This window comes from Sprattus sprattus, assembly GCF_963457725.1.
Source record: "Sprattus sprattus genome assembly, chromosome: 12".
Classification (NCBI taxonomy): Eukaryota; Metazoa; Chordata; class Actinopteri; order Clupeiformes; family Clupeidae; genus Sprattus; species Sprattus sprattus.
Window position 1 is genome coordinate 342501 of NC_137910.1, and position 25000 is coordinate 367500.

The following is a 25000-nucleotide window of genomic DNA, read 5'->3' on the forward strand; positions in this document are numbered from 1 at the left end:
AAGTGTGTGCGTGTGCGTGTGCGTGTGCGTGGGCGTGGGCGTGTGCGTGGGCGTGTGTGCGTACTCACAACCATGGGCCTTGAAGCCTAACTCCTAACTAACTGTTCTGTGTTGTATTTATCCAATAGTATGTTTTAACCCTAGTATGTCTTATCTTCCTCACTTTAATCCAGAAGTGGAAATATCTGTTATCCATTAACAGCAGCAGGCATGGAGCCCTCTCCTTCCCTCTCCTTCCCTCTCCAAGCCTTTCTCCCAAACAAATGGGAAGGTCATTTCTGTGTGTGTGTTATGAAAGTCACATATTTAACACCCTTGCTGAGGAGCTGACGGTCAAACAACCAGCTTCTGGTTTAATCACACTCACAATAACCTTCAAGAGCAAGCTGCTAGCTGCAGTAATAAGGTGTTTCAGGTTTGAACTACAGTCTTCAAGCTGTCATTATTAGTGGAGAGTGGAGGGAGGGAGGGATGGAATGACTGAAGTCTCCTTTGTTTGAAATGGCTTATTGATAGGACATAGATGCCATAAACGTGTGTGTGTGTGTGTGTGTGTGTGTGTGTGTGTGTGTGGGGCTTATTGATAGGACATAGATGCTATAAAGAGAAGCACCGTTGGTTGTGGGACACTTGAGAGGCCCGCTCTGTTTTCTCCACTAATAAAGACGAACAGCTTGTAGCCGTGTGTGTGTGTGTGTGTGTGTGTGTGTAGGATCTCTTAGGGGTAGTTATTCATGTGTGCCTTCAAATGCAAGCACCTCACTCCTCACCTCAGTCATATTCTCTTTACAGAGCCAAAGACAGAAGTAGAATAGAAGTAATGTTTTGTTTCCCACTAATTCTATATATTTACATGGATCTGGATTGTCCAAACTGACAGAGGTCCTTGTAGCTTGCATAGGTCTCCAGCTGATGCTGTTTCTAAGCCTATATTGGTAATGTGTAGTTCGACCTGATGCAGCTCCATAGAAAGTAGGCAGCTCTTATTGATGTAGTCCTCAATATATCAGAGCTGGAAAGTAGTGGATTTTCTTTTCCTGAGTTTACCCCCCCCCCCCCCGTCTGAGCTATGTGTGTTGTGGGGGTGTTTCCTGTAGCGTCTTCTCTCCCTGTGTGTGTGTGCATGCGTGCGTGCGTGTGTGTGTTCGTGTGTGTGTGCGTGCGTGCGTGCGTGGGGTGTTCATCAGAGCCCTGCAGGGTGGAGGGATGCTGGCTCACAAAAAAACTGCGGGTTGAGATCAGTTTACTTAACCCTATCGTGTGTGTGTGTGTGTGTGTGTGTGCGTGTGTGTGCGCGCGTACCTGTGATTTTCGGGTAAGCCGTTAGGATTACGCCTGTGGCAGTTCATTTTGTCTCATCTTGGTCCTTTGTCAGTTGATTGACTGCTGGGGGCCAAGGAGTGACCACCCCCCCCCCAAACAGGCTGTCAGTCACAGCCTCAGCGGTGTGCGTGGAGCACGGGGGTCCCAGTTGGAGGTGTTTTATGGGGGAAATTGGAGGCGGTGGAAGGCCTGGCAGCATGATGCTTAAGTGTCGATGCTGTGACTGAGCACGTCCCTACTGCCCAGGCTTCTGTCGCTATGGTTACCAAGGCTGCTCAAAGAGCCATGCCGCCTTGAGAGGACTTTGCTGCCCCCCCCCCTCTCCTCTTTCTAATATAGCCATGGAAGGAAACACTTCAAGACCCAGATGCCAAATGAAAGAGGTTCCACTCTGGCTGTGAATGAGTGACACATCGTCACGAGTCAGAAAAAGCTCTTTTCCTTGAGCAGGTCATTTGGCTGGTGGACGAGAGGGAGAACACTTGTTGCCATGTGTAATCCCATTCCAATGAATAATAGATGCTGAGACATCGATTTCGGTTGACCCTCTCTGATTGCCTCACACACACACACACGCACACACACACACACACACACACACACACACACACACACACACACACACACACACACACACACACACACACACAGGGAGAGGGGTAGAAATATGTTGAATCTCCACCATGAATGACGGGCCTCCAGCCTTTAAATCACTGAGCAATGGAGGTGTACAGTCTGCTGCAGCACTGCAGTACATATCTCACACTGCAAGGCATTCTCCTGACGGCATTCAAACGCTTCAATCTTTTAACCGATACTTGAAAAGCATAGTGTAATTCCCACCAAATAAAACGTGTGCAGTGTTAATCCATCTTTGCTCTCAGTGACACGCCATTACGGTCGTTATTGTTCAGAGATGACAGGTGATTTTCTGCTAATGTTTCTGAGGGCAGTCTTGGCCGCACGACCAGTCTGTAATTTCGACAAAAGTCTGCGAGGAGAAATGGAATGGAGAGCGATTGCCTTATTACACACGAAAGATTGATATCGGAACACTCACCATTTCCTTGCAGTATATAAAATATGTACTTCTGCTTCTCAAATGGCCATTCAGCCCTTGTGACATCAAACCTCAAATATGAGCTGACCTAGGAGGACGTTCTTGGCTCTAGGCTCAGTCTGCCCGGTGTTCAAGCACTGGGATGAGCTTGGTCCTGTATTAGCTTTAATTGAACGCACATTCACCACTGGAAATGCCATTTGGTCTTGTGACGCAACGGTTGCCTCAGAAACCAACTGCCTTTTATTGGTTTCATGGGTTCATCGTGTGTGTGTGTGTGTGTGTGTGTGTGTGTGTGTGTGTGTGTGTGTGTGTGTGTGTGTGTGTGTGTGTGTGTGTGTGTGTGTGTGTGTCCACTGCTGTGATATTCTCCCATCACATTGTCAGAATGCCTGTCTGACGTGCACTAAGGCTCTTTCAAATTCACTTGCTCAATAGCACTGAAGAATTAGAGTGTGTGTGTGTGTGTGTGTGTTCTTGCTCACTAGCACTGAAGAATAAGAGACTGTATAGGCTTCCTCTACTCTCTGTGCTCATTTCAAAGGTCTTCTGTGTTGATTCTCATCTGTAACTTCTGACAAAAGCCACTCGGGAAGCCCCAGTATCCAGGTTTAGCTTTCCTTAACAAGGGTCTTTCATCCTCTCCGTGGTTAAACTCACTGTGGATCACTCTAATTGCATCTAAAAGATGGGGAGTTGAATAGGCAATATAGTGATCATAGATCACATAAACCAAGGTTGTCATCGTGGAATTATAGTCATTTAACAATGCAATGTATGGTTTGAAAATGACTTTTTTTTTATACCCAGCAATCGTGTTTGTTTGTTTGTTTTGTGCCGTGTGCGTTTTCTCTTTTTCTGTCTGGTGAGGTGTCTGCGCGTCTCATAAAGAATGTCCACTGCTTCTGAGAAATACAGGTCAGCCGTCACAAGGCTGTTTTTTAATTGCTGCTTTCTTTCCGGTGGTCAAGGTGACCCGAGCTGACAGCTACAGTATCGCCTCAGACCGACTGATTTAGATAAGAGCATTTTGGACCCCGAGCAGAATGTAAGCTACTACACACACACAAACAATCCTCTTAGCCAAGCTGCCATTGCTCATTTTTATCTCGAGTTCATTTTAGGGGTTTAGGCCTTAACGGTTTACGGTGTGTACTGTGATGAAGGAGTCTGTCAAATTAAGGTCTTGGTAATGGGGTGGGAGAATGGAGCAGCTCCTTCTGTTTGGATACCTTGTACGGGGTGCTGGTGGGCACGGGCCCTATGCCATACTAATATCTCATTGTGATTGACTTCAAGCAGATCACAGTGGGTTATTTACTTAACTGCGCTCTTTCTGTTTGGATACCTGGTACGGGGTGCTGGTGACCACGGGCGCTATGCCATATGCTAATATCTCATTGTGATCGACTTCAAGCAGATCACAGTGGTTTATTTACTTAACTGCGGTCTTCTTTCTATGCCATATACTACTATACTACTACGACCTGCCTAGCACTACCAGAGCAGGAGCGTCCCTCTCTACCTTTAAGAAGCTCTTGAAGACCCAACTCTTCAAAGAGCACCTCCCTTCCTAACTGGCACCTTGGCTTAACCTGCACTTAAGCAGTAACAAGCCCGCACTTCTTTTTTTATTCTTTCTATGTTGTTTTATAAGCAGTATTTATTGTTACACCAGGTTTTTAATGCTCTTAGCTTGATTGTTCTCTCCCTTGTACGTCGCTTTGGACAAAAGCGTCTGCTAAATGACTAAATGTAAATGTATCTCATTGTGATTGACTTCAAGCAGATCACAGTGGGTTATTTACTTAACTGCGGTCTTCTTTTAGCGCTAAGTGCTAACCCTCCTCCCAGTTGCTTGAGTGTCATTTCCACCCACCGATTGAAATCCTATGTCCTATCCTATCCTATCCTATCAACTCATAGCAGACGGGTCCCCCCTTATGTGCCGTGGTTCTGCTTAAGGTTTCTTCCTGCCCAACAGGGAGTTTTTCCTTGCCCCTGTTGCCGTTGTGCATGCACTAAGGGGGTCTAGGCTCTGGGCTCTGTTAAGCGCCGAGAGGCAATTGTATTGTTATGGCGCTATACGAATTGAATTGAATTGAATTGAATTGACTTGAATTGAATTGACTTGAATTGAATTGAATTGAATTGAATTGAATTGAATTGAACTCTATGATGGATTTGGGGCTGGTTTGCCTACACCCTTCCACTTCTTCTCAATCTGTCTTAACCTTTTTTTTTCCCGCCGTTTTTGCCTTTAATGGATAGTACAGTGAAGAGTGTGACATGAAATGAGAGGGAGAAGAGGTGGGTAGTGGACAGGAGAAATGACATCGGGCCGGATTCGAACCCGTGTCCCTCCTCGGGCATGAAGCCCAAATGTGGTCAGGGCTACTGCCTGCGCCACAGTGCCCCCCCATCAGTCTGTCTCTACTTTGGGGACGCGTCAGTTCTCCGTTCATGAAGCGAAGATGGGCTCGAGCATAGCTGCATCTTGACGCTGCAGCTCTGCATAATGTTAATGGGAGACCTGATGGTTAACCCTTCGCCAGTGACTGTCTGGGGGGGGGGGGGGGGGGATGTGTCGGGAGCCGATTTGGTGTGACAAGAAAGCTGTTAGCCACTGAGCTCCCTGTAAGCTGAGCTTAGTGCTCTTATGATCACAGCAGGGGGCAAATGAAGTAGAGAGAGGGTGGTTTTATCATGGTTCCCGAGGCAAAGGAGTTCGAAACCTCATCAGGTGTGTGTGTGCCAAATAGATTTACTGGACTCTCTGCAGAGTTCATGCCTCGTTGGCTGAATTAGAACTTTGCCAGGCTAACCCTACACAATGCAGCTTGGGAGTCTGAACAAGAGGCCGACAACAGAGGAGCCTTTTGTTTTGGTGGTCCGGTCCCTAAATGTAATTGGCATTGATTTGATTAAGGCCCCATTCAGTCCCATTAAGTCAGTGTTTGTGAAGGACTGGGTTCAATAGCATGTGTTTCAATGCTAAGTCAGTGTTTGTGAAGGACTGGGATCAATAGCATGTGTGTGTTTCAATGCTAGGTCAGTGTTTGTGAAGGACTAGGGTCAATAGCATGTGTTTCAATGCTAGGTCAGTGTTTGTGAAGGACTGGGGTCAATAGCATGTGTTTCAATGCTAGTTCAGTGTCTCTGAAGGACTAAGGTCAATAGCATGTGTTTCAATGCTAGGTCAGTGTTTGTGAAGGCCTGGGGTCAATAGAATGTGTTTCAATGCTAGGTCAGTGTTTGTGAAGGCCTGGGGTCAATAGCATGTGTTTCAATGCTAGGTCAGTGTTTGTGAAGGCCTGGGGTCAATAGCATGTGTTTCAATGCTAGGTCAGTGTTTGTGAAGGCCTGGGGTCAATAGCATGTGTTTCAATGCTAGGTCAGTGTTTGTGAAGGCCTGGGGTCAATAGCATGTGTTTCAATGCTAGGTCAGTGTTTGTGAAGGCCTGGGGTCAATAGCATGTGTTTCAATGCTAGGTCAGTGTTTGTGAAGGCCTGGGGTCAATAGCATGTGTTTCAATGCTAGGTCAGTGTTTGTGAAGGCCTGGGGTCAATAGCATGTGTTTCAATGCTAGGTCAGTGTTTGTGAAGGCCTGGGGTCAATAGCATGTGTTTCAATGCTAGGTCAGTGTTTGTGAAGGACTGGGGTCAATAGCATGTGTTTCAATGCTAGGTCAGTGTTTGTGAAGGACTGGGGTCAATAGCATGTGTTTCAATGCTAGGTCAGTGTTTGTGAAGGCCTGGGGTCAATAGCATGTGTTTCAATGCTAGGTCCATGCCAGGCCTTTGTTTCATCCGTAGCCCAGCAGAAATCAGTGGAGTTCTTGCCTGTGCCGCCGCGCTGACGAGGCACAATTAGATTTGGACAGAAATATGTGTGTGTGTGTGTGTGTGTGTGTGTGTGTGTGTGCGCGGCTGCGCTGACGAGGCACAATTTGATTTTGACAGAAGTGTGTGTGTGTGTGTGTGTGTGTGTGTGTGTGTGTGTGTGTGTGCTGCTGCGGTGACAAGGCACAATTTGATTTGGACAGAAATGATTGTTTTATTGCCTTCTGTCAATTTTCCCTTCGTTTGTTCGAGCGTATAGCATTGTGCAAATCTCTTCTTGTGCTTCCCCCTAGAAAATTAGCTGACTCTCTTTACCCTGAATCAGATCAGTATCCATCCACCCCACCTGGGTCAGACTCTGGCCAATGCTCTGCCAGCTTCCACTGAATAACGGGCGTCTTAAATGCTGTATAGCTGCCATGTTGCTGCAGGCTTGAAGGAGAAAATGTTGGCTGGCATTTTTAATGTATGGGTGTCAACTGTCAAGTCAGCAAAACCATGCCACTCAAATACAGGCAGTTCTGTTCAGGAGAGTGCACAGACGGAAGGTGCCAGAGTCCATCAGCACTAACTCTCCAGACAGGAGTGTCCAAGCACCAGCGTCTCCGAGGGGATAATTGGGATTTGCCCCGTGTGGAGCTGTGACCTTTGTGTCCAGTCTTTACTCAGAGAGCCCACGGAACAGAGTGGGATTCTTGACCTGTTAGAGCCAGGAGACGGCTGCATGGCTGCATGGCTGCATGGCTGACTGCTAGAGCCAGGAGACGGCTGCATGGCTGCATGGCTGCATGGCTGACTGCTAGAGCCAGGAGACGGCTGCATGGCTGCATGGCTGCATGGCTGACTGCTAGAGCCAGGAGACGGCTGCATGGCTGCATGGCTGCATGGCTGACTGCTAGAGCCAGGAGACGGCTGCATGGCTGACTGCTAGAGCCAGGAGACGGCTGCATGGCTGCATGGCTGCATGGCTGACTGCTAGAGCCAGGAGACAGCTGCATGGCTGCATGGCTGCATGGCTGCATGGCTGACAAGGGGTTCATCATTGAGAAGATCATGACCGACCGTGGCGGGGTCAAGCTTGTCACTCTGCCCTTTAAAAACGACACCTCAGGTCAGCCAGCAAGATGCTGAAGGAACACTAGCTGTTACCCATCTCCGACTTAATGTTGAGAGAGCCATTTGAAGAGTGAAGGAGGTTCACATTGGGACACCACTATTCCACTGACTTGGTCTGGAACAGCCAATCAGCTGTGGACTTACTGCTGCTTGATGAGACACTTCAGAGCCCTCTTGATTTTAAAGGCCACATACATAGGGCATAAAGGCATGATTCCAAAATAATTTAAATCCAATTGTCTATTATTTACCAGTAGTTTCTAACAATGAAATGATTCAACTGAAAATACATTTTAGGTTTGATTTAGAATCAGTTAAGGCAATCTGCAAGAGCACATATATTCTCTAAAATACCCCAAGTCTACAATGCATTAAATTGACAGACCATATAACACTATTTTATTGGTGTCTAGAGTTAATATTTAGCACACATCAAAATATGCCATCTTTCAACTGTTAACCTTAGTGTCGGTTATGACATCACACCGGGTTTTCGCCAAGTGACCCTGAATCTGCCAATAGAATTTGTAGCTTCCGTTGAGCTTTACCTGACCATTAAAAAAATGTGAGGTGCCCTGCCTCAGAAATATTAGGGGCGTTTGACTTCTGCAAGCCTAAAGCTAGGACCTGGATGTACAACAAAGCCACAGGGTAAGACATTTAATATAGAGTAGTGCTTCAGCGCCTAAGGCTCCCGCTCCAGCACTCTTTCATTGGTCCACTCTCGCTCCAGCACTCTTTTCATTGGTCCACTCTCGCTCCAGCACTCTTTTCATTGGTCCACTCTCGCTCCAGCACTCTTTCATTGGTCCACTCCCGCTCCAGCACTCTTTCATTGGTCCACTCTGCTGCACCCCTTTGACAACTTCCTGTGAGTGCCTGACGAGAGGACTCCCCTCAGAGAACTTCCTGTGAGTGCCTGACGAGAGGACTCCCCTCCCACATGGCAACCCTCCTCAGATCTACCAGCGCTCACGCTAGGTCGACGCATGTCTTTCCACAACAAATGTTGTCACATGTACCTAGTGCCTCTATCAGTGCTGAATGTTGAGGCTGTTGTCACATGTACCTAGTGCCTCTATCCGTGCTGAATGTTGCCACATGTACCTGCCTCTATCAGTGCTGAATGCTGTGACTGTTGTCACATGTACCTTCCTCTATCAGTGCTGAATGCTGTGACTGTTGTCACATGTACCTGCCTCTATCAGTGCTGAATGTTGTGACTGTTGTCACATGTACCTAGTGCCTCTATCAGTGCTGAATGTTGTGACTGCTGTCACATGTACCTGCCTCTATCAGTGCTGAATGTTGCCACATGTACCTGCCTCTATCAGTGCTGAATGTTGTCACATGTACCTGCCTCTATCAGTGCTGAATGCTGTGACTGTTGTCACATGTACCTGCCTCTATCAGTGCTGAATGCTGTGACTGTTGTCACATGTACCTGCCTCTATCAGTGCTGAATGTTGTGACTGTTGTCACATGTACCTGCCTCCATCAGTGCTGAATGTTGCCACATGTACCTGCCTCTATCAGTGCTGTGACTGTTGTCACATGTACCTGCCTCTATCAGTGCTGAATGCTGTGACTGTTGTCACATGTACCTGCCTCCATCAGTGCTGAATGTTGCCACATGTACCTGCCTCTATCAGTGCTGAATGTTGTGACTGTTGTCACATGTACCTGCCTCTATCAGTGCTGAATGTTGTGACTGTTGTCACATGTACCTGCCTCTATCAGTGCTGAATGCTGTGACTGTTGTCACATGTACCTGCCTCTATCAGTGCTGAATGCTGTGACTGTTGTCACATGTACCTGCCTCTATCAGTGCTGAATGTTGTGACTGTTGTCACATGTACCTGCCTCCATCAGTGCTGAATGTTGCCACATGTACCTGCCTCTATCAGTGCTGTGACTGTTGTCACATGTACCTGCCTCTATCAGTGCTGAATGCTGTGACTGTTGTCACATGTACCTGCCTCCATCAGTGCTGAATGTTGCCACATGTACCTGCCTCTATCAGTGCTGAATGTTGTGACTGTTGTCACATGTACCTGCCTCCATCAGTGCTGAATGTTGCCACATGTACCTGCCTCTATCAGTGCTGTGACTGTTGTCACATGTACCTGCCTCTATCAGTGCTGAATGTTGTGACTGTTGTCACATGTACCTGCCTCCATCAGTGCTGAATGTTGCCACATGTACCTGCCTCTATCAGTGCTGAATGTTGTGACTGTTGTCACATGTACCTGCCTCTATCAGTGCTGTGACTGTTGTCACATGTACCTGCCTCTATCAGTGCTGAATGCTGTGACTGTTGTCACATGTACCTGCCTCTATCAGTGCTGAATGTTGTGACTGTTGTCACATGTACCTGCCTCCATCAGTGCTGAATGTTGCCACATGTACCTGCCTCTATCAGTGCTGTGACTGTTGTCACATGTACCTGCCTCTATCAGTGCTGAATGCTGTGACTGTTGTCACATGTACCTGCCTCTATCAGTGCTGAATGTTGTGACTGCTGTCACATGTACCTGCCTCTATCAGTGCGGACAGCTCGTGGGCTACCTTTAGGTTCTCCCCATGAAGGACCTGCTCACAGTTTGGGGCAAAGCCCATTAGTTCCACATCTGGCAGCTTCCACTGTGAGTGTACAGGCATCTGGATGGTTGGTCTGTTTTTCTTGTCAAAACAGGCGGACACTGATAAGATGGCACTGAACCCCTTGGAACAGATCCAAACCTGGAGTCGACAGGAATAGCTCTGAGAACACGGGACATCAGGGGCTCAGGCTACAGTTCATACAAAAGTCAGAAATGGTAAACTAGTTTTGGCTTTATTTGCGTGCTATAAGACATGAGAACCCAACAAGACATGTTATGTTGGTGAGTAATAGCCTAGTAATGTAAACATGATGTATAACAAAAATAGACATGATGGTAGAGTATAACTGTGAAGCATAGAAGTGCTGTGGGTAGACCATGCCTCAAATGTAGAGCTCTAATTTCCAAACACATCATTAAAAACTAAATTTGATTTGAAGTGAAAGGGGTTGACGCGATCTGAAAGGTTTTTTTTTGTCTCCTATTTCATGTAACCTGTAATGTATGGGTTCCTAGTGCCTGTCATCAACCAGTAACACTTAAATATAGGGTTGCCCATTCTGCCAATCCCTTCAGACCCCTCCAAGCTTGAGAGCAGGAGAGGAAAGATTGTGAGGGATCTGCTGCCCTGCAAGAGCGGGGGACATAGAGAGAGTGGCTCCCCTCCTAAGGGAACAAGGTAGAGAGCAGCAGCACCCCTGTGACACACACACACACACACACACACACACACACACACACACACACACACACACACACACACACACACACACACACACGCCCCTGTGAGAAAGAGGGGGAGCTACAGGGATTGATTGGAGGAGAGATGATGACTCTTGACCTGAGTTCCTGATTCAAATCACACAATGAAGGAACTCCAGGTGTACTCCACGTTTGTCTGTTAGGTACGCGAGACGGTTGATCTCAGCTTTTCTGCTGCACTCATTTGCATAGAACGCTGATGTGGCAGAGGTCCTGTTTACACCTGGTGTGTGTGTGTGTGTGTGTGTGTGTGTGTGTGTGTGTGTGAGGTACAGTTGCAAAGCACTCGCCAAGCAGATGGGTCCCCCCTTATGTGCCGTGGTTCTGCTTAAGGTTTCTTCCTGTCTAACAGGAGGTTTTTTTCTTGCCCCTGTTGCCATTGTGCATGCACTAAGGGGGTTCAGGCTCTGGGCTCTGTAAAGAGCCTTGAGGCAATTTTATTGTTATAGCGCTATATAAATTGAATTGAATTGATTTGGATTGGGGGATCTGTTCACTAGTGGACAGCTCCAAATACAGGTGTGAATGCACCCAAGACTCATTGAGATCCGATCGCTCAGACCACTATGTGTCCTGGGCACATGGAGGGCCAATTTTATAGTCGATCTTAAGGTTTCATTGTTATATTAATTTGCATGGGTGAGTTAAACTTAATTTTCCATTTCATTAAGAAAATGATGGTATGTATGAATAAAATTGAGGGTAAACTTGAGGGTAAGCCCGAGATGTCAGGTTAGCGAGTTAGTGAGTCCTGGAGAAGAGAAGGCCTGTGGTGGCTCTAGATCCAGGAGGTGGCCTGTCAGCTCAGGGGGAGATGGCCTGTCAGCTCAGGGGGAGGGGCCTCAGCCTGAGCTGCTGATTGGTCATTTCAGTAATGCTCGGCACGTTGGGTGGAATTACCCATCCTGCCTTTGGACAGCAGGAGGCCGGCTGTGACCGCTGCCCCTCGGTGGGTTTACGCCTGGTGTGTGTGTGTGTGTGTGTGTGTGTGTGTGTGTGTTTACGTGTGTGTTTACGCCTGGTGTGTGTGTGTGTGTGTGTGTGTGTGTGTGTGTGTGTGTGTGTCTGTTTACGCCTGGAGTGTGTGTGAGTGTGTGTGTGAGTGTGTGTTTGTTTACGCCCGGAGTGTGTGTGTGTGTGTGTGTGTGTTTACGCCTGGAACAGGTGGTCCTCATTACAGTTTGCTAGCTAGCATGGCGTAGCACCCTCGGGGCAGAATGCTAATTGTTAGAGGTTGTTTTCTTCCTCTTCCTCTTCCTCTTCTCCCTCTCTCTTTACTTGTCGGTCAGTGAGGCAGCTCAGAAACGAGGTCGTCTTTAATTAACATAAATGTTGAGAACAGAGGGTTCTGCAGCGGTGTCTGTGGGGAGGTGGTAGCACAGAAGGGCTTTGTATCACTACAGAGTGGTTCATCCATCGATCCATCCATCCGTCTCTCTATCAAGACCTCTGATTTTTAAATGTGTTGTAAATGATTTATCAGAGTGAACAAAAATGACTAAAGAAAAACACGGTCGTAATGTATTTAAAAAAGTTGGCCTATTTGGCCAAAACGGCTTGATAAAACATGAGACTCAGTTCTGTGTGGGTCCAGGTAGTTGGCAGTTGGTCTCTCTTGGCTGAAATGTGAGGGAAGAGCGACCGGGCAGGGTTGTGTTTTATAAATAGGTCCAGTGCACCTCTGCAGATCAGGCATTCCTCCCCCTTTCTCTCTGACTGAGCCCTGGTCTACACTCACACACACACACACACACACACACACACACACACACACACACACACTGGTCCTTGTGGACGCACTACCACATTCCTAAATGATTCGGCAGAAATGTATGTGCACTGCATTTTTCTATGTGTGCGTTAGCAGGGGGAAGGGGCCCTGACTGTGGCCTACTTTGGGAGAGGTACAGTTGCAAAGCTGTGGTGTGTGTGTGTGTGTGTGTGTGTGTGTGTGTGTGTGTGTGTGTGTGTGTGTGTGTGTTACAGTTGCAAAGCACTCGCCTGGCTCTCAGACCTGCCTCAGGAGTAGAGAATGAAGCGAGTTGTAAACCCTTTTTTTTTACAGTCACTGTATTTTTTTGTTTTGCCCTGGACAGAATCAGATTTGCGTTGGACTTCATGTAGGCTTTGGATTCCAGTCATGCTGAGCAGCACTAAAGTAAACCTTCGCGTGTTCAAGATGTTGGCTATAAGCCTGCCAAGTGCTTACTGGTGGAGTTTATTTTAAGAGTGAGGCAGCCTGATGAATGCAGGGCCTTTCTAATGGCATGTTAGAGGACTCTCCCCATCACAGCCCATTTCAGTATGCCAGTCTGTCCCCATCACAGCCCATTGCAGTATGCCAGTCTGTCCCCATCACAGCCCATTTCAGTATGCCAGTCTGTCCCCATCACAGCCCATTTCAGTATGCCAGTCTGTCCCCATCACAGCCCATTTCAGTATGCCAGTCTGACCCTATCACAGCCCATTTCAGTATGCCAGTCTGACCCTATCACAGCCCATTTCAGTATGCCAGTCTGTCCCCATCACAGCCCATTTCAGTATGCCAGTCTGTCCCCATCACAGCCCATTTCAGTATGCCAGTCTGTCCCCATCACAGCCCATTTCAGTATGCCAGTCTGTCCCCATCACAGCCCATTTCAGTATGCCAGTCTGTCCCCATCACAGCCCATTTCAGTATGCCAGTCTGTCCCCATCACAGCCCATTTCAGTATGCCAGTCTGACCCTATCACAGCCCATTTCAGTATGCCAGTCTGACCCTATCACAGCCCATTTCAGTATGCCAGTCTGACCCTATCACAGCCCATTTCAGTATGCCAGTCTGACCCTATCACAGCCCATTTCAGTATGCCAGTCTGTCCCCATCACAGCCCATTTCAGTATGCCAGTCTGTCCCCATCACAGCCCATTTCAGTATGCCAGTCTGTCCCCATCACAGCCCATTTCAGTATGCCAGTCTGTCCCCATCACAGCCCATTTCAGTATGCCAGTCTGTCCCCATCACAGCCCATTTCAGTATGCCAGTCTGTCCCCATCACAGCCCATTTCAGTATGCCAGTCTGACCCTATCACAGCCCATTTCAGTATGCCAGTCTGACCCTATCACAGCCCATTTCAGTATGCCAGTCTGTCCCCATCACAGCGCATTTCAGTATGCCAGTCTGTCCCCATCACAGCCCATTTCAGTATGCCAGTCTGTCCCCATCACAGCCCATTTCAGTATGCCAGTCTGCCCCCATCACAGCCCATTTCAGTATGCCAGTCTGTCCCTATCACAGCCCATTTCAGTATGCCAGTCTGCCCGCATCACAGCCCATTTCAGTATGCCAGTCTGTCCCTATCACAGCCCATTTCAGTATGCCAGTCTGCCCGCATCACAGCCCATTTCAGTATGCCAGTCTGTCCCTATCACAGCCCATTTCAGTATGCCAGTCTGTCCCTATCACAGCCCATTTCAGTATGCCAGTCTGCCCCCATCACAGCCCATTTCAGTATGCCAGTCTGTCCCTATCACAGCCCATTTCAGTATGCCAGTCTGCCCGCATCACAGCCCATTTCAGTATGCCAGTCTGTCCCTATCACAACCCATTTCAGTATGCCAGTCTGCCCGCATCACAGCCCATTTCAGTATGCCAGTCTGTCCCCATCACAGCCCATTTCAGTATGCCAGTCTGCCCGCATCACAGCCCATTTCAGTATGCCAGTCTGTCCCCATCACAGCCCATTTCAGTATGCCAGTCTGTCCCCATCACAGCCCATTACAGTATGCCAGTCTGTCCCCATCACAGCCCATTTCAGTATGCCAGTCTGTCCCTATCACAGCCCATTTCAGTATGCCAGTCTGTCCCCATCACAGCCCATTTCAGTATGCCAGTCTGTCCCCATCACAGCCCATTACAGTATGCCAGTCTGTCCCCATCACAGCCCATTACAGTATGCCAGTCTGTCCCTATCACAGCCCATTACAGTATGCCAGTCTGTCCCCATCACAGCCCATTACAGTATGCCAGTCTGTCCCCATCACAGCCCATTTCAGTATGCCAGTCTGTCCCCATCACAGCCCATTTCAGTATGCCAGTCTGTCCCTATCACAGCCCATTTCAGTATGCCAGTCTGTCCCTATCACAGCCCATTTCAGTATGCCAGTCTGCCCCCATCACAGCCCATTTCAGTATGCCAGTCTGTCCCTATCACAGCCCATTTCAGTATGCCAGTCTGCCCGCATCACAGCCCATTTTAGTATGCCAGTCTGTCCCTATCACAGCCCATTTCAGTATGCCAGTCTGTCCCCATCACAGCCCATTTCAGTATGCCAGTCTGTCCCCATCACAGCCCATTTCAGTATGCCAGTCTGCCCGCATCACAGCCCATTTCAGTATGCCAGTCTGTCCCTATCACAGCCCATTACAGTATGCCAGTCTGTCCCCATCACAGCCCATTACAGTATGCCAGTCTGTCCCCATCACAGCCCATTACAGTATGCCAGTCTGTCCCCATCACAGCCCATTTCAGTATGCCAGTCTGTCCCCATCACAGCCCATTTCAGTATGCCAGTCTGTCCCCATCACAGCCCATTTCAGTATGCCAGTCTGTCCCCATCACAGCCCATTACAGTATGCCAGTCTGTCCCCATCACAGCCCATTACAGTATGCCAGTCTGATGCCAGTCTGAGAAAAGGCAGTGTTTGTTGGGAGTTGGATTAGTCTATACCCAGATGCCAGATTAATCTGGTGACGATCTGGCCCTGCTAAGGCTCTGATCTGGCCCTGCTAAGGCTCTGATCTGGCCCTGCTAAGGCTCTGATCTGGCTCTGATCTGGCCCTGCTAAGGCTCTGATCTGGCCCTGCTAAGGCTCTGATCTGGCCCTGATAAGGCTCTGATCTGGCCCTGCTAAGGCTCTGATCTGGCCCTGATAAGGCTCTGATCTGGCCCTGCTAAGGCTCTGATCTGGCCCTGATAAGGCTCTGATCTGGCCCTGATAAGGCTCTGATCTGGCCCTGCTAAGGCCCTGATCTGGCTCTGATCTGGCCCTGATTGTAGTGTCAGACGTTGTCTCTGCGTCCTTATGTTCACACTCTTAAGACTTGCCTAGCGACCTGTCGACCTGAATAGAGCGCGCCCTTTGATGTGGCCTCTGTACTGTGCAATGATGGGAGGTTTGTGGAGTGCTTTATAGTCTGGAAGTGTCTCTTGCACAACTCTTTAGCAATCTCTCTAGCCTCACTGTCCCTCCTTGTGTGAACCACATTGAGGAAGCTCATTAGGAAAAAATTAAACATCAGATTGTTGTTGAACAAAAGGAAAAGGGATGTAATTACAGGTTTTCCATTCAGGAAGAGGAAAGGGTATTTATCCCGTAAATCTATCTCCTCAAGGTACTTGAAGAGTCCTGTTCTTTGAATATCTGACCTCCTGCTCTACAGGCCTATAGTTACTCATCACAAAACAGTCTGTGTGGGCTCATTGTTAAACAGGTCAAGTTTTACTGCTTTATCTGATAGATACAGATAAAGGCTATTTTTGAGTAACTGGACACAACATATGGACTTACCTGGATGAAACGCAGATGTAACGCAATGTGGTTACATTCAGTAATACCGAATTGTACCTACTCGAGAGACATCTGATGGGTTGCAGAGCATGTCTTTTTGAAAATAAATGTATTTGTGAATCAAGCCATGGTTAAAAAATCCACAAATATGCAGGGATGTTCACAAATGGGGAGCCGTTTGTAAATGTACTTTTGTTTGTCTGTAAATAAATGTGAACCAGCGTTTACATTTGTGTGTCGCGTGACATTTATATGTGAATCAGGAAATACATTTGTGAATCGCGTGACATTTATATGTGAATTTTGGAACTATTCTAACTCCATACAGTAAGAACTACATGCTGCAGCATTAGGAGTCATTCCACCTCCATATAATGCCACACTGCCGTCCATTTCAGTACATCACTACGTGATCTACCTTCTCAGCACCAGCTTTCTCAGACTGTACAAAACTGGACGTATCCATGGGAGCCATGTCGGGGCATTCCATTAAAGACTTATTTCATCTGTCCTGTGGTTCGACGAACATTCCGGAAGGCTGCTTTAATCTAAATTATAAACTGCTGAGGTGGTCCTCACCTGCACCACCTGGCACTGACCAAACACTGATTAGATCCGCTATCTGTGAGGTTAATATAGTGTGTGTGTGTGTGTGTGTGTGTGTGTGTGTGTGTGTGTGGTGGTCCTCACCTGCACCTAGCACTGACCAAACACTGATTAGATCCGCTATCTGTGAGGTTAATATAGTGTGTGTGTGTGTGTGTGTGTGTGTGTGTGTGTGTGTGGTGGTCCTCACCTGCACCTAGCACTGACCAAACACTGATTAGATCCTCCATCTGTGAAGTTCATATTTCAGCTAAAGCCCAATACTGGGTGGCTGTTTGTTCAGCACTGATTGGACTGAGAATGACATGATGTCGCGGTAATTCATTTGAGGTTTGTGGATTGGAGTAACCACGTTCTTATGCAGGTTCCAGGAATCATTTCAAATGAGATGCCCTGCTAGGCTTTCTCTGTCTTTGAAAGGCTATTGTTGGACATTATATGCATGTACACAAAGCCACAAGGATCTATGCATATCGCATTGGTGGGTTGGTGTCCTTCTTACGGCAATCTGTAATCATCTTTGAAACTCCATATCATGTTATTTCATATAAGCCTTGTTCCTGTCTAGGCTTCAGAGGCCTGTAGGAATCACAAAGACGAAAAGTCATCGCTCCAAGGTTCCAAAGCATACTTTAAATGAAGCCCAGTCTGTGTGGTTCAGGGATTTCAAACACTTGGAAGAAGTGGTTTCGTTTTTCAGAGCAGTTGCTTGGAGCACTGAACCATCTGGTTCTGAAGCGATCCAGACTTGGGAGGGAGGATGATGGGTGGCGGACATGTTCTGTGCGTCATTTGTCAACATGGAACCGAATGAGTCCAGCAATCAGCCATGATCCCCCACCTGCTGTTCTGCTATTAGGCTGCACCCTGTATGTTGTCGATTGCAGCATATGTTTTTACGAAACGTATTAAGGGTTGGTGTGTGTGTGTGTGTGTGTGTGTGTGTGAGTGTCCGTGTGTGTATGTGTGTCTCCAGCCCTGCCACCACTGTGTCCCTAGGAACGACTGTGTGTGTGTGTGTGTGTGTGTATAGTATTATTATTATTATAACACACATATTATATCTAAATGATTTATTTATTTATTTATTTTGTTTTTGTGAAGAGCTGATAGCTGATCATGGAGATTCTTTATGTGGAGATGAATGATGCTGCTTGTAGCATTATGGAATGTCAGGAGGCATTGTTGGTTGTGTTGAGCCCAGTTTGATGTTTATAGTCTTCCGCATGACGTCCTCTTCATTTGACTGATTTAAAGTTGTGCAAGTTCTAAATCCTTAAAAAACGAATTTGGAACAGTGACTCTCAGTCTAAGGTAACTTGTTTTTGTTTGTCCCTTGATTGCCATGGTGATTTGAGTGGATCATGACCGAGACCACAGCATTATTGACATCACTGACTCTAACAAACATGTCAACCACGGAGTCAAAACACCAACAACAACAGTAGCAGTAGCTTTAATCTTCTTTCATTCCCAGCTTCTTTGTTGGGCCTTTCTGCTCTTTCCCTTTTCCTCCTCCTTTCTTTTTGTGCCGGCGAGAGCCTGATTGAATTGGAGGTTCAGAGTCAGCCATGCCAATCAACACTCAGCATCGAGACGCTATCTTGATATGACCTTTTCAGACGTCCTCTCTTCTCTCCAGCATATTGGAAGACCTTTTCAGACGTCCACCAGGATGTGTGTGTGAAGTGCCAAGACAGGCAAAGGAAGGCACCGGGCAATGGGGTGTGTGTGTGTGTGTGTGTGTGTGTGTGTGTGTGTGTGTGTGTGTGAGCCCAGTTTGAGGTTTATAGACTTTCGCACCAGGCAATAGGGGCGAAATTGAAACGTATTAGATGTCCGTTCTGGTGAAACGGGCGGATGAACTTTAGCGGTACAGTTTGAAAAGAGTCTCACCTGTGAAAGTGAGAGGAAGTGATTACTTCTGAAATTACTTCTCGGGAAAACGTATCGACAGTCCTTCTCATGCTGTTGTCTATCATTCTTACAGCAGTGCCCGCAGGTCTACCATTTTCGTGAAAGTAAATAAAAGAGAAAAAGGGACTCGTTGTTTGGTTCATGCCATCAGTAATTCAACAGCGAATTTGGTTGACACAGCCTGCACTGATTCTGTTTCAGTCGGTCTGTATGCATAAACCATAAACCACATGTCCCACTTTCAGTGCGCCTGCCCGGCCATGCACGGAAAACCAAGCTGAGCACTTGGGCTGAGGCCAGCGTCCCGTCTTTCTTTCTTTTGCCAAATGTCAAAGGCAGTTGGTACGTCACCGTGAAACATGTTTGTTGTCCACCCTTCCGCTCTGGTGATGAGAGCTCACAATTCTGTGTGTGTGTGTGTGTGTGTGTGTGTGTGTGTGTGTGTGTGTGTGTGTGTGTGTGTGTGTGTGTGTGTGTGTGTGTGTGTGTGTGTGTGTGTGTGTGTGTGTGTGTGTGTGTGTGTGTGTGTGTGTGTGTGTGTGTGTGTGTGTGTGTGTGTGTGTGTGTGTGTGTGTGTGTGTGTGTGTGTGTGTGTGTGTGTGTGTGTGTGTGTGTGTGTGTGTGTGTGTGTGTGTGTGTGTGTGTGTGTGTGTGTGTGTGCACGCGCGCGATGAGAGCTCACAATCCTACGGGTGTGTGTGATGAGAGCTCACAATCCTACGGGCCTGGCTAGTGGCGGGCCAGGTGTTTGGCTCATCAGCGACTCCTAATTGTTTGGCAAACTGCATCGTTTCCTCATCCGTTTGAACACTGAACCTGAATCAAGTTTTTTTTTTACACCACACACAGATATAGGCTAACCTGCCGTTTTGAAGTGTATTTGAGCTCAAGCTTAAGTAATCCAGAGAGATAATCATTTTTTTATTATTATTTTTTTAAGCACAACCCTAAATGTAGTTCTATAAGTGCAGGATTCTTTTGACCGGGATTAGTCTTGAGGTTGGGATCATGCTGAAAATGATTGAATTATGTCATCTCAAAATCATCAAATTGATCTGAAGATATGTGACATGATTCCCTGAGCAAAACATTCAGTGTATTTTCCCGTTGAGCTCAGAGAGAACTAATTAGTTCCACTCAGAGGTGCCTGGTTAGAATGAAGGGATGATCACACACACACACACACACACACACACAGGTTATAATGAAGGGATGAAGTCTTCATCATTTTGTTGGAACTGGATTCATATTTAACCTGACTTCAACCCGCTGGATGCGATGAGCGCAGTTCAGAACAAATTGTGTGACATCCTATCTCGTCAATCTGCAAAGCTTGTAAATATTTAGCTGGCTTAAAATGTCTTAATATGTTGCCCTCTTTTCTGAAACTTCCAGTAGAAGATAGAATTAATCGGAACACGGAAGTTGCTTGTTTTGTGACTAAACACAAACTTGAGACCCTTGACAAACAAACACACACACACAAAGTATCACACTCACACACAGCGAAACAGACACTCCTTTTGATGTTACTCCTAGGTAATCTGAAACGCAAAATCAACATGGCCAAAACCAACATGCCTTACAACGATGCCTTACCTTCATTTTCACTGTTCCTAAAAACCCAATGCTACCCACCTCCATATTAATCTGAAGTTTATATTTTACACTCAAAATTACAAAGATAAACATTGCCAGTTATCCTTCAGGTTCTGACAACAAGGCCATGGATGCATTAAAGTGGATGGCTTTGACCTTGACCTGATGGGTGACCGTAGCCTTGATCTCTGGTGTTGTGATGGTCAGTGGATGACCGTAGCCTTGATCTCTGGTGTTGTGATGGTCAGTGGATGACCGTAGCCTTGATCTCTGGTGTTGTGATGGTCAGTGGATGACCGTAGCCTTGATCTCTGGTGTTGTGATGGTCAGTGGATGACCGTAGCCTTGATCTCTGGTATTGTTATGGTCAGTGGATGACCGTAGCCTTGATCTCTCGTGTTGTGATGGTCAGTGGATGACCGTAGCCTTGATCTCTGGTGTTGTGATGGTCAGTGGATGACCGTAGCCTTGATCTCTGGTGTTGTTATGGTCAGTGGATGACCGTAGCCTTGATCTCTGATCAAGAGGGCACGGAGTGAGGAGGAGTGAGGAGGAGGGAGGGCACGGAGTGAGGAGGAGTGAGGAGGAGTGAGGAGGAGGGAGGGCACGGAGTGAGGAGGAGTGAGGAGGAGGAGCGAGGAGGAGTGTGGGCACGGAATGAGGAGGAGGAGGAGGAGGAGGAGTGTGGATGGATGCTCCAGTCCTTCTGTCATGGCAGGCGCTCTCTTGCATGATCGGCATCATCAGAAATTTTTTTTTCCGCACTGCTTTCCTGCTGAGATGGAACCATTCCTGTCGTCCCGTCGAGCTCATTTCAGGCATGAGGCTGACATTTGGCTGTCTACCCGCGGGCAAGACAAAAATCCCTGAGTCAGTGGCTTAGCATAACATGATCATTAATGATTGACGGGGTCATGGGTGGGTGCGGAGTGCAGCAGAGGGTGGTGTGTGTGTGTGTGTGTGTGTGTGTGTGTGTGTGTGTGTGTGTGTGTGTGCTAAACATAATCCGTACGACAACCGTGAAGCCAGATCTCATGCCCTAGCGACTGTGACTGTGGAAACAGAGGCAACTGATTTCACAGTGATCACCCCTCTGCTCTCTGTGTGTGTGTGTGTGTGTGTGTGTGTGTGTGTGTGTGTGTGTGTGTGTGTGTGTGTGTGATCACACCTCTGCTCTGGTAATGAGCTGTGTTCCTGCTCTCACACACACACACACACACACACACACACACACACACACACACACACACACACACACACAGTGATCACCCCTCTGCTCTGGTAATGAGCTGTGTTCAGCTCACACACATCACTCCCCATTCCGCTCTCCACTGACTAAATAAGCCAAACAGTGCTTTGTATGATCACAGCCCTATACACTCTTAGAAACATTCTTATGAAATGATGCTTATTAGCTGATCAGAGGTGAGAGTGATGCTCTCAGATCCTTCATTTAGTGTTATTATTGGTTTGTTGTTGTGGCTGTGTGGCTGATCATTGGAGCATTGTAGATGAGGAATCCTGGACCTGAAAGCTGTGTGTGGGGAGCTTGGGTGTGTCTTGAGTATTTGCTAGCTACCCTGTCCTGGCTCCACCTGTGTATTTACAGCTAACCTTGGCAAAGGGGCTTTCCTGTTGACTTACTATGAATCACGTTGAGCGCCACGGCCTGCTTGCTCTCCGGGGTGTGTGTGTGTGTGTGTGTGTGTGTGTGTGTGTGTGTGTGTGTGTTTGTGTGTGTGGGCCGGTCACAACCAGTCGGCTCAGTACATTTTGTCCCATTGTCAACGCGGCCATATTTTCCAGCGTGTGTGTGTGTGTGTGTGTGTGTGTGTGTGTGTGTGTGTGTGTGTATTTTCCAGCATGTGTTGTGGGTGCAGGCCTGATGAACAAATGGATGGCTGGCGGGTGCCAAAGCCTCCTGCAGTTTGAGGAGAGGTTGCTGCCTTTGTCTTGGCTGGCAGAGTGCTGTGTGTGTGTGTGTGTGTGTGTGTGTGTGTGTGTGTGTGTGTGTGTGCAGTTTGAGGAGAGGTTGCTGCCTTTGTCTTGGCTAGCAGAGTGTTGTGCGCTCTAGCTCTTGGACAGAAGAAATGAGAGATAGTCCTCCGTCCTCCGTCACCACCAGGCCGTGTGTGTGTGTGTGTGTGTGTGTGTGTGTGTGTGTGTCCTCCGTCACCACCGGCCGCTTCGCTGCTTGTTTATGCCAGTTCCTCAGTAGAGTATTCATTAGAAACAACTGCTGTCCTCCTTGGCTGTCAAAGCACTGATGTAAGCGCAGGCAGTTAGTCCCAACACGTCCACATTCTACAGATCAGATTCTATTTCTCATCTCATCTCGTCTGACTGCATCTGCTTTAACTTGGTGAAATCCTCTTGTTTGACGGAGGAACGCCTGCCAGATCATCTGACTGTCTTGCTGACTTTAATGTAATAACAACATCTTTGACAATCTTTGTTCAATACCCCCTTTTCATCCACAGAGGTTGAAAACAAACAACAAAGTTTAAAAGGGTTTGGATCTAAAAAAGATGCAACAAACTCAAATGTGAGTGAATTGGTTTCATCGCAGAACAAGGCTTCTCCATTTCTTACTCCAAGGCATTTCCCTGATTGACTCGTGTGTGTGTGTGTGTGTGTGTGTGTGTGTGTGTGTGTGTGTGTGTGTGTGTGTGTGTGTTTGTGTGTGCAGTCTCCCCGGCGAGGGACGGTTGTGAAGCATCACAGTATTGATAGTAGGCCCAGTGATTGTGTTTAATGTGCAGCTGTGCTGTGAGAATGTCAGGTCCCAGAAGACAATGTGTGTGTGTCACAATATAAACTGGTGAGAGGCGGAATCCTCAGAGACCTTGCTTACTAGTTAGAAATACAATCGATTAGTGTGGGTGTGTGGGTGTGGGTGGGTGGTGTGTGGGTGTGGGTGGGGGTGTGTGTGTGAGTGTGAGTGTGAGTGTGTGTGTGTGTGTGTGTGTGTGTGTGTGTGATGTACTGTACTCATGTGTCTGTTTAACTCTTGTCCACAGGATGACTGGAGGGAAATGGATGCGCAGGCACAGAGCAACGTAGACGAGAAATCCCAAGGGTTAGAAACCCTTCCACCAGGTACACACACACACACACACACACACACACACACACACACACACACACACACACACACACACACACACACATAGAAACCCTTCCACCAGGTGTACACACACACACACACACACACACACACACACATATAGAAACCCTTCCACCAGGTACACACACGCACATTTGAATGATTTATTTATGTATGTCCACAGAGCCAAACAAACCAACTCATTTGTACACACACACACACACACACACGCGCGCACGCGCACGCACACACATTCATCCAAAGAATACATCCTCCACTCACAGTGCAGAAACACACACACACACACGGACGCACGCCCCAATGCGGATCCTAAAAACTCTCCCTCCAGGTCCTGCATTGCCCATGTATCACACACAACTAGACAGATTCAGACCACGATACACACACCCAGTAGGTTATCCATCCTCCATTCATATGTCACATAGTCTCTCTCTCTCTCTCTCTCTCTCTCTCTCTCTCTCTCTCTCTCTCTCTCTCTCTGTCCCTCTCTCTCTCTCTCTCTCTCTCTCTCTCTCAAACAAAAGGTTGTTGATATTTTAGTTCAACAGCCAATCAAGTACGCCCCTCCCTTCTGTGCTCCTGGATCGCTGTGTTGATTGGCTGGGATTGTTCAGAGCTCAGTCTGAGCCACTATGTTTGTGTTCCATGTACACATCCAAGACTCACACACACACACACACACACACACACACACACGGCCAAGACTGTGCTAAAAACAAAACATCTGCTGTTCTCTCACACACACACACACACACACACACACACACACACACACACACACACACACACACACACTGAACGGACAGTTGGAACACTGAATTTGACTAAAAGTCTATGGGATTAGATCCACCCACCTTTAGAAGAAAGCAACCAACCAAACCAATATGGCTTTTCACTGTCAAACCCTACCAGTATAGTAAACTACAAAACCCTACCAGTATAGTAAACTACAAAACCCTACCAGTATAGTAAACTACAAAACCCTACCAGTATAGTAAACTACAAAACCCTACCAGTATAGTAAACTACAAAACCCTGAAGACGTCACCTGTGAACTTTAAAGGTGGATAAAAACATTATGTTCGTTACGCATGCTTCATCTCATTATATTCATTCCTATGGATAATGTTTATTCCCTTCAATGGTAACTTTGAATGATTCTCGAGATTTTCCCCTTTGATTTCTACGCCACAGATGCAGTTACCTGAATTTGTTTGTATCTCTAGCACTATTAAGTCACAGTTACCTGAATTAGAGATACAAAGATTCACTCTTAAGTCTGAAATGCTCCATCCAGGACTCGTACGTTCCCTCCCTGACATTCAGACTTCTTCACTTGATAGGAACTACCGTACGTCTTCTGTTTGTTAGTGAGTGTTGGTCCCGACGCGCTATATCGCCAATTTACAAAAATGTCTCAAAACCATTCGTTTTCATCTGGGTTTTTAGTTTACAATAATATATTTGTATCACACAGACAAACACACAGAC

The 25000-nt window shown here is 47.2% G+C and overlaps 1 protein-coding gene across 1 annotated transcript in view; it reads left to right on the plus strand.

Annotated features, from left to right (window-relative positions):
- galnt2 (UDP-N-acetyl-alpha-D-galactosamine:polypeptide N-acetylgalactosaminyltransferase 2) overlaps positions 1-25000 on the plus strand; it is a 121517-nt gene that overhangs the window by 34560 nt on the left and 61957 nt on the right. The window contains exon 2 of the mRNA XM_080848628.1: positions 23403-23481. Within this exon, the coding sequence (XP_080704754.1) occupies positions 23403-23481 (79 nt within the window). The remainder of the gene's footprint in view (positions 1-23402; positions 23482-25000) is intronic.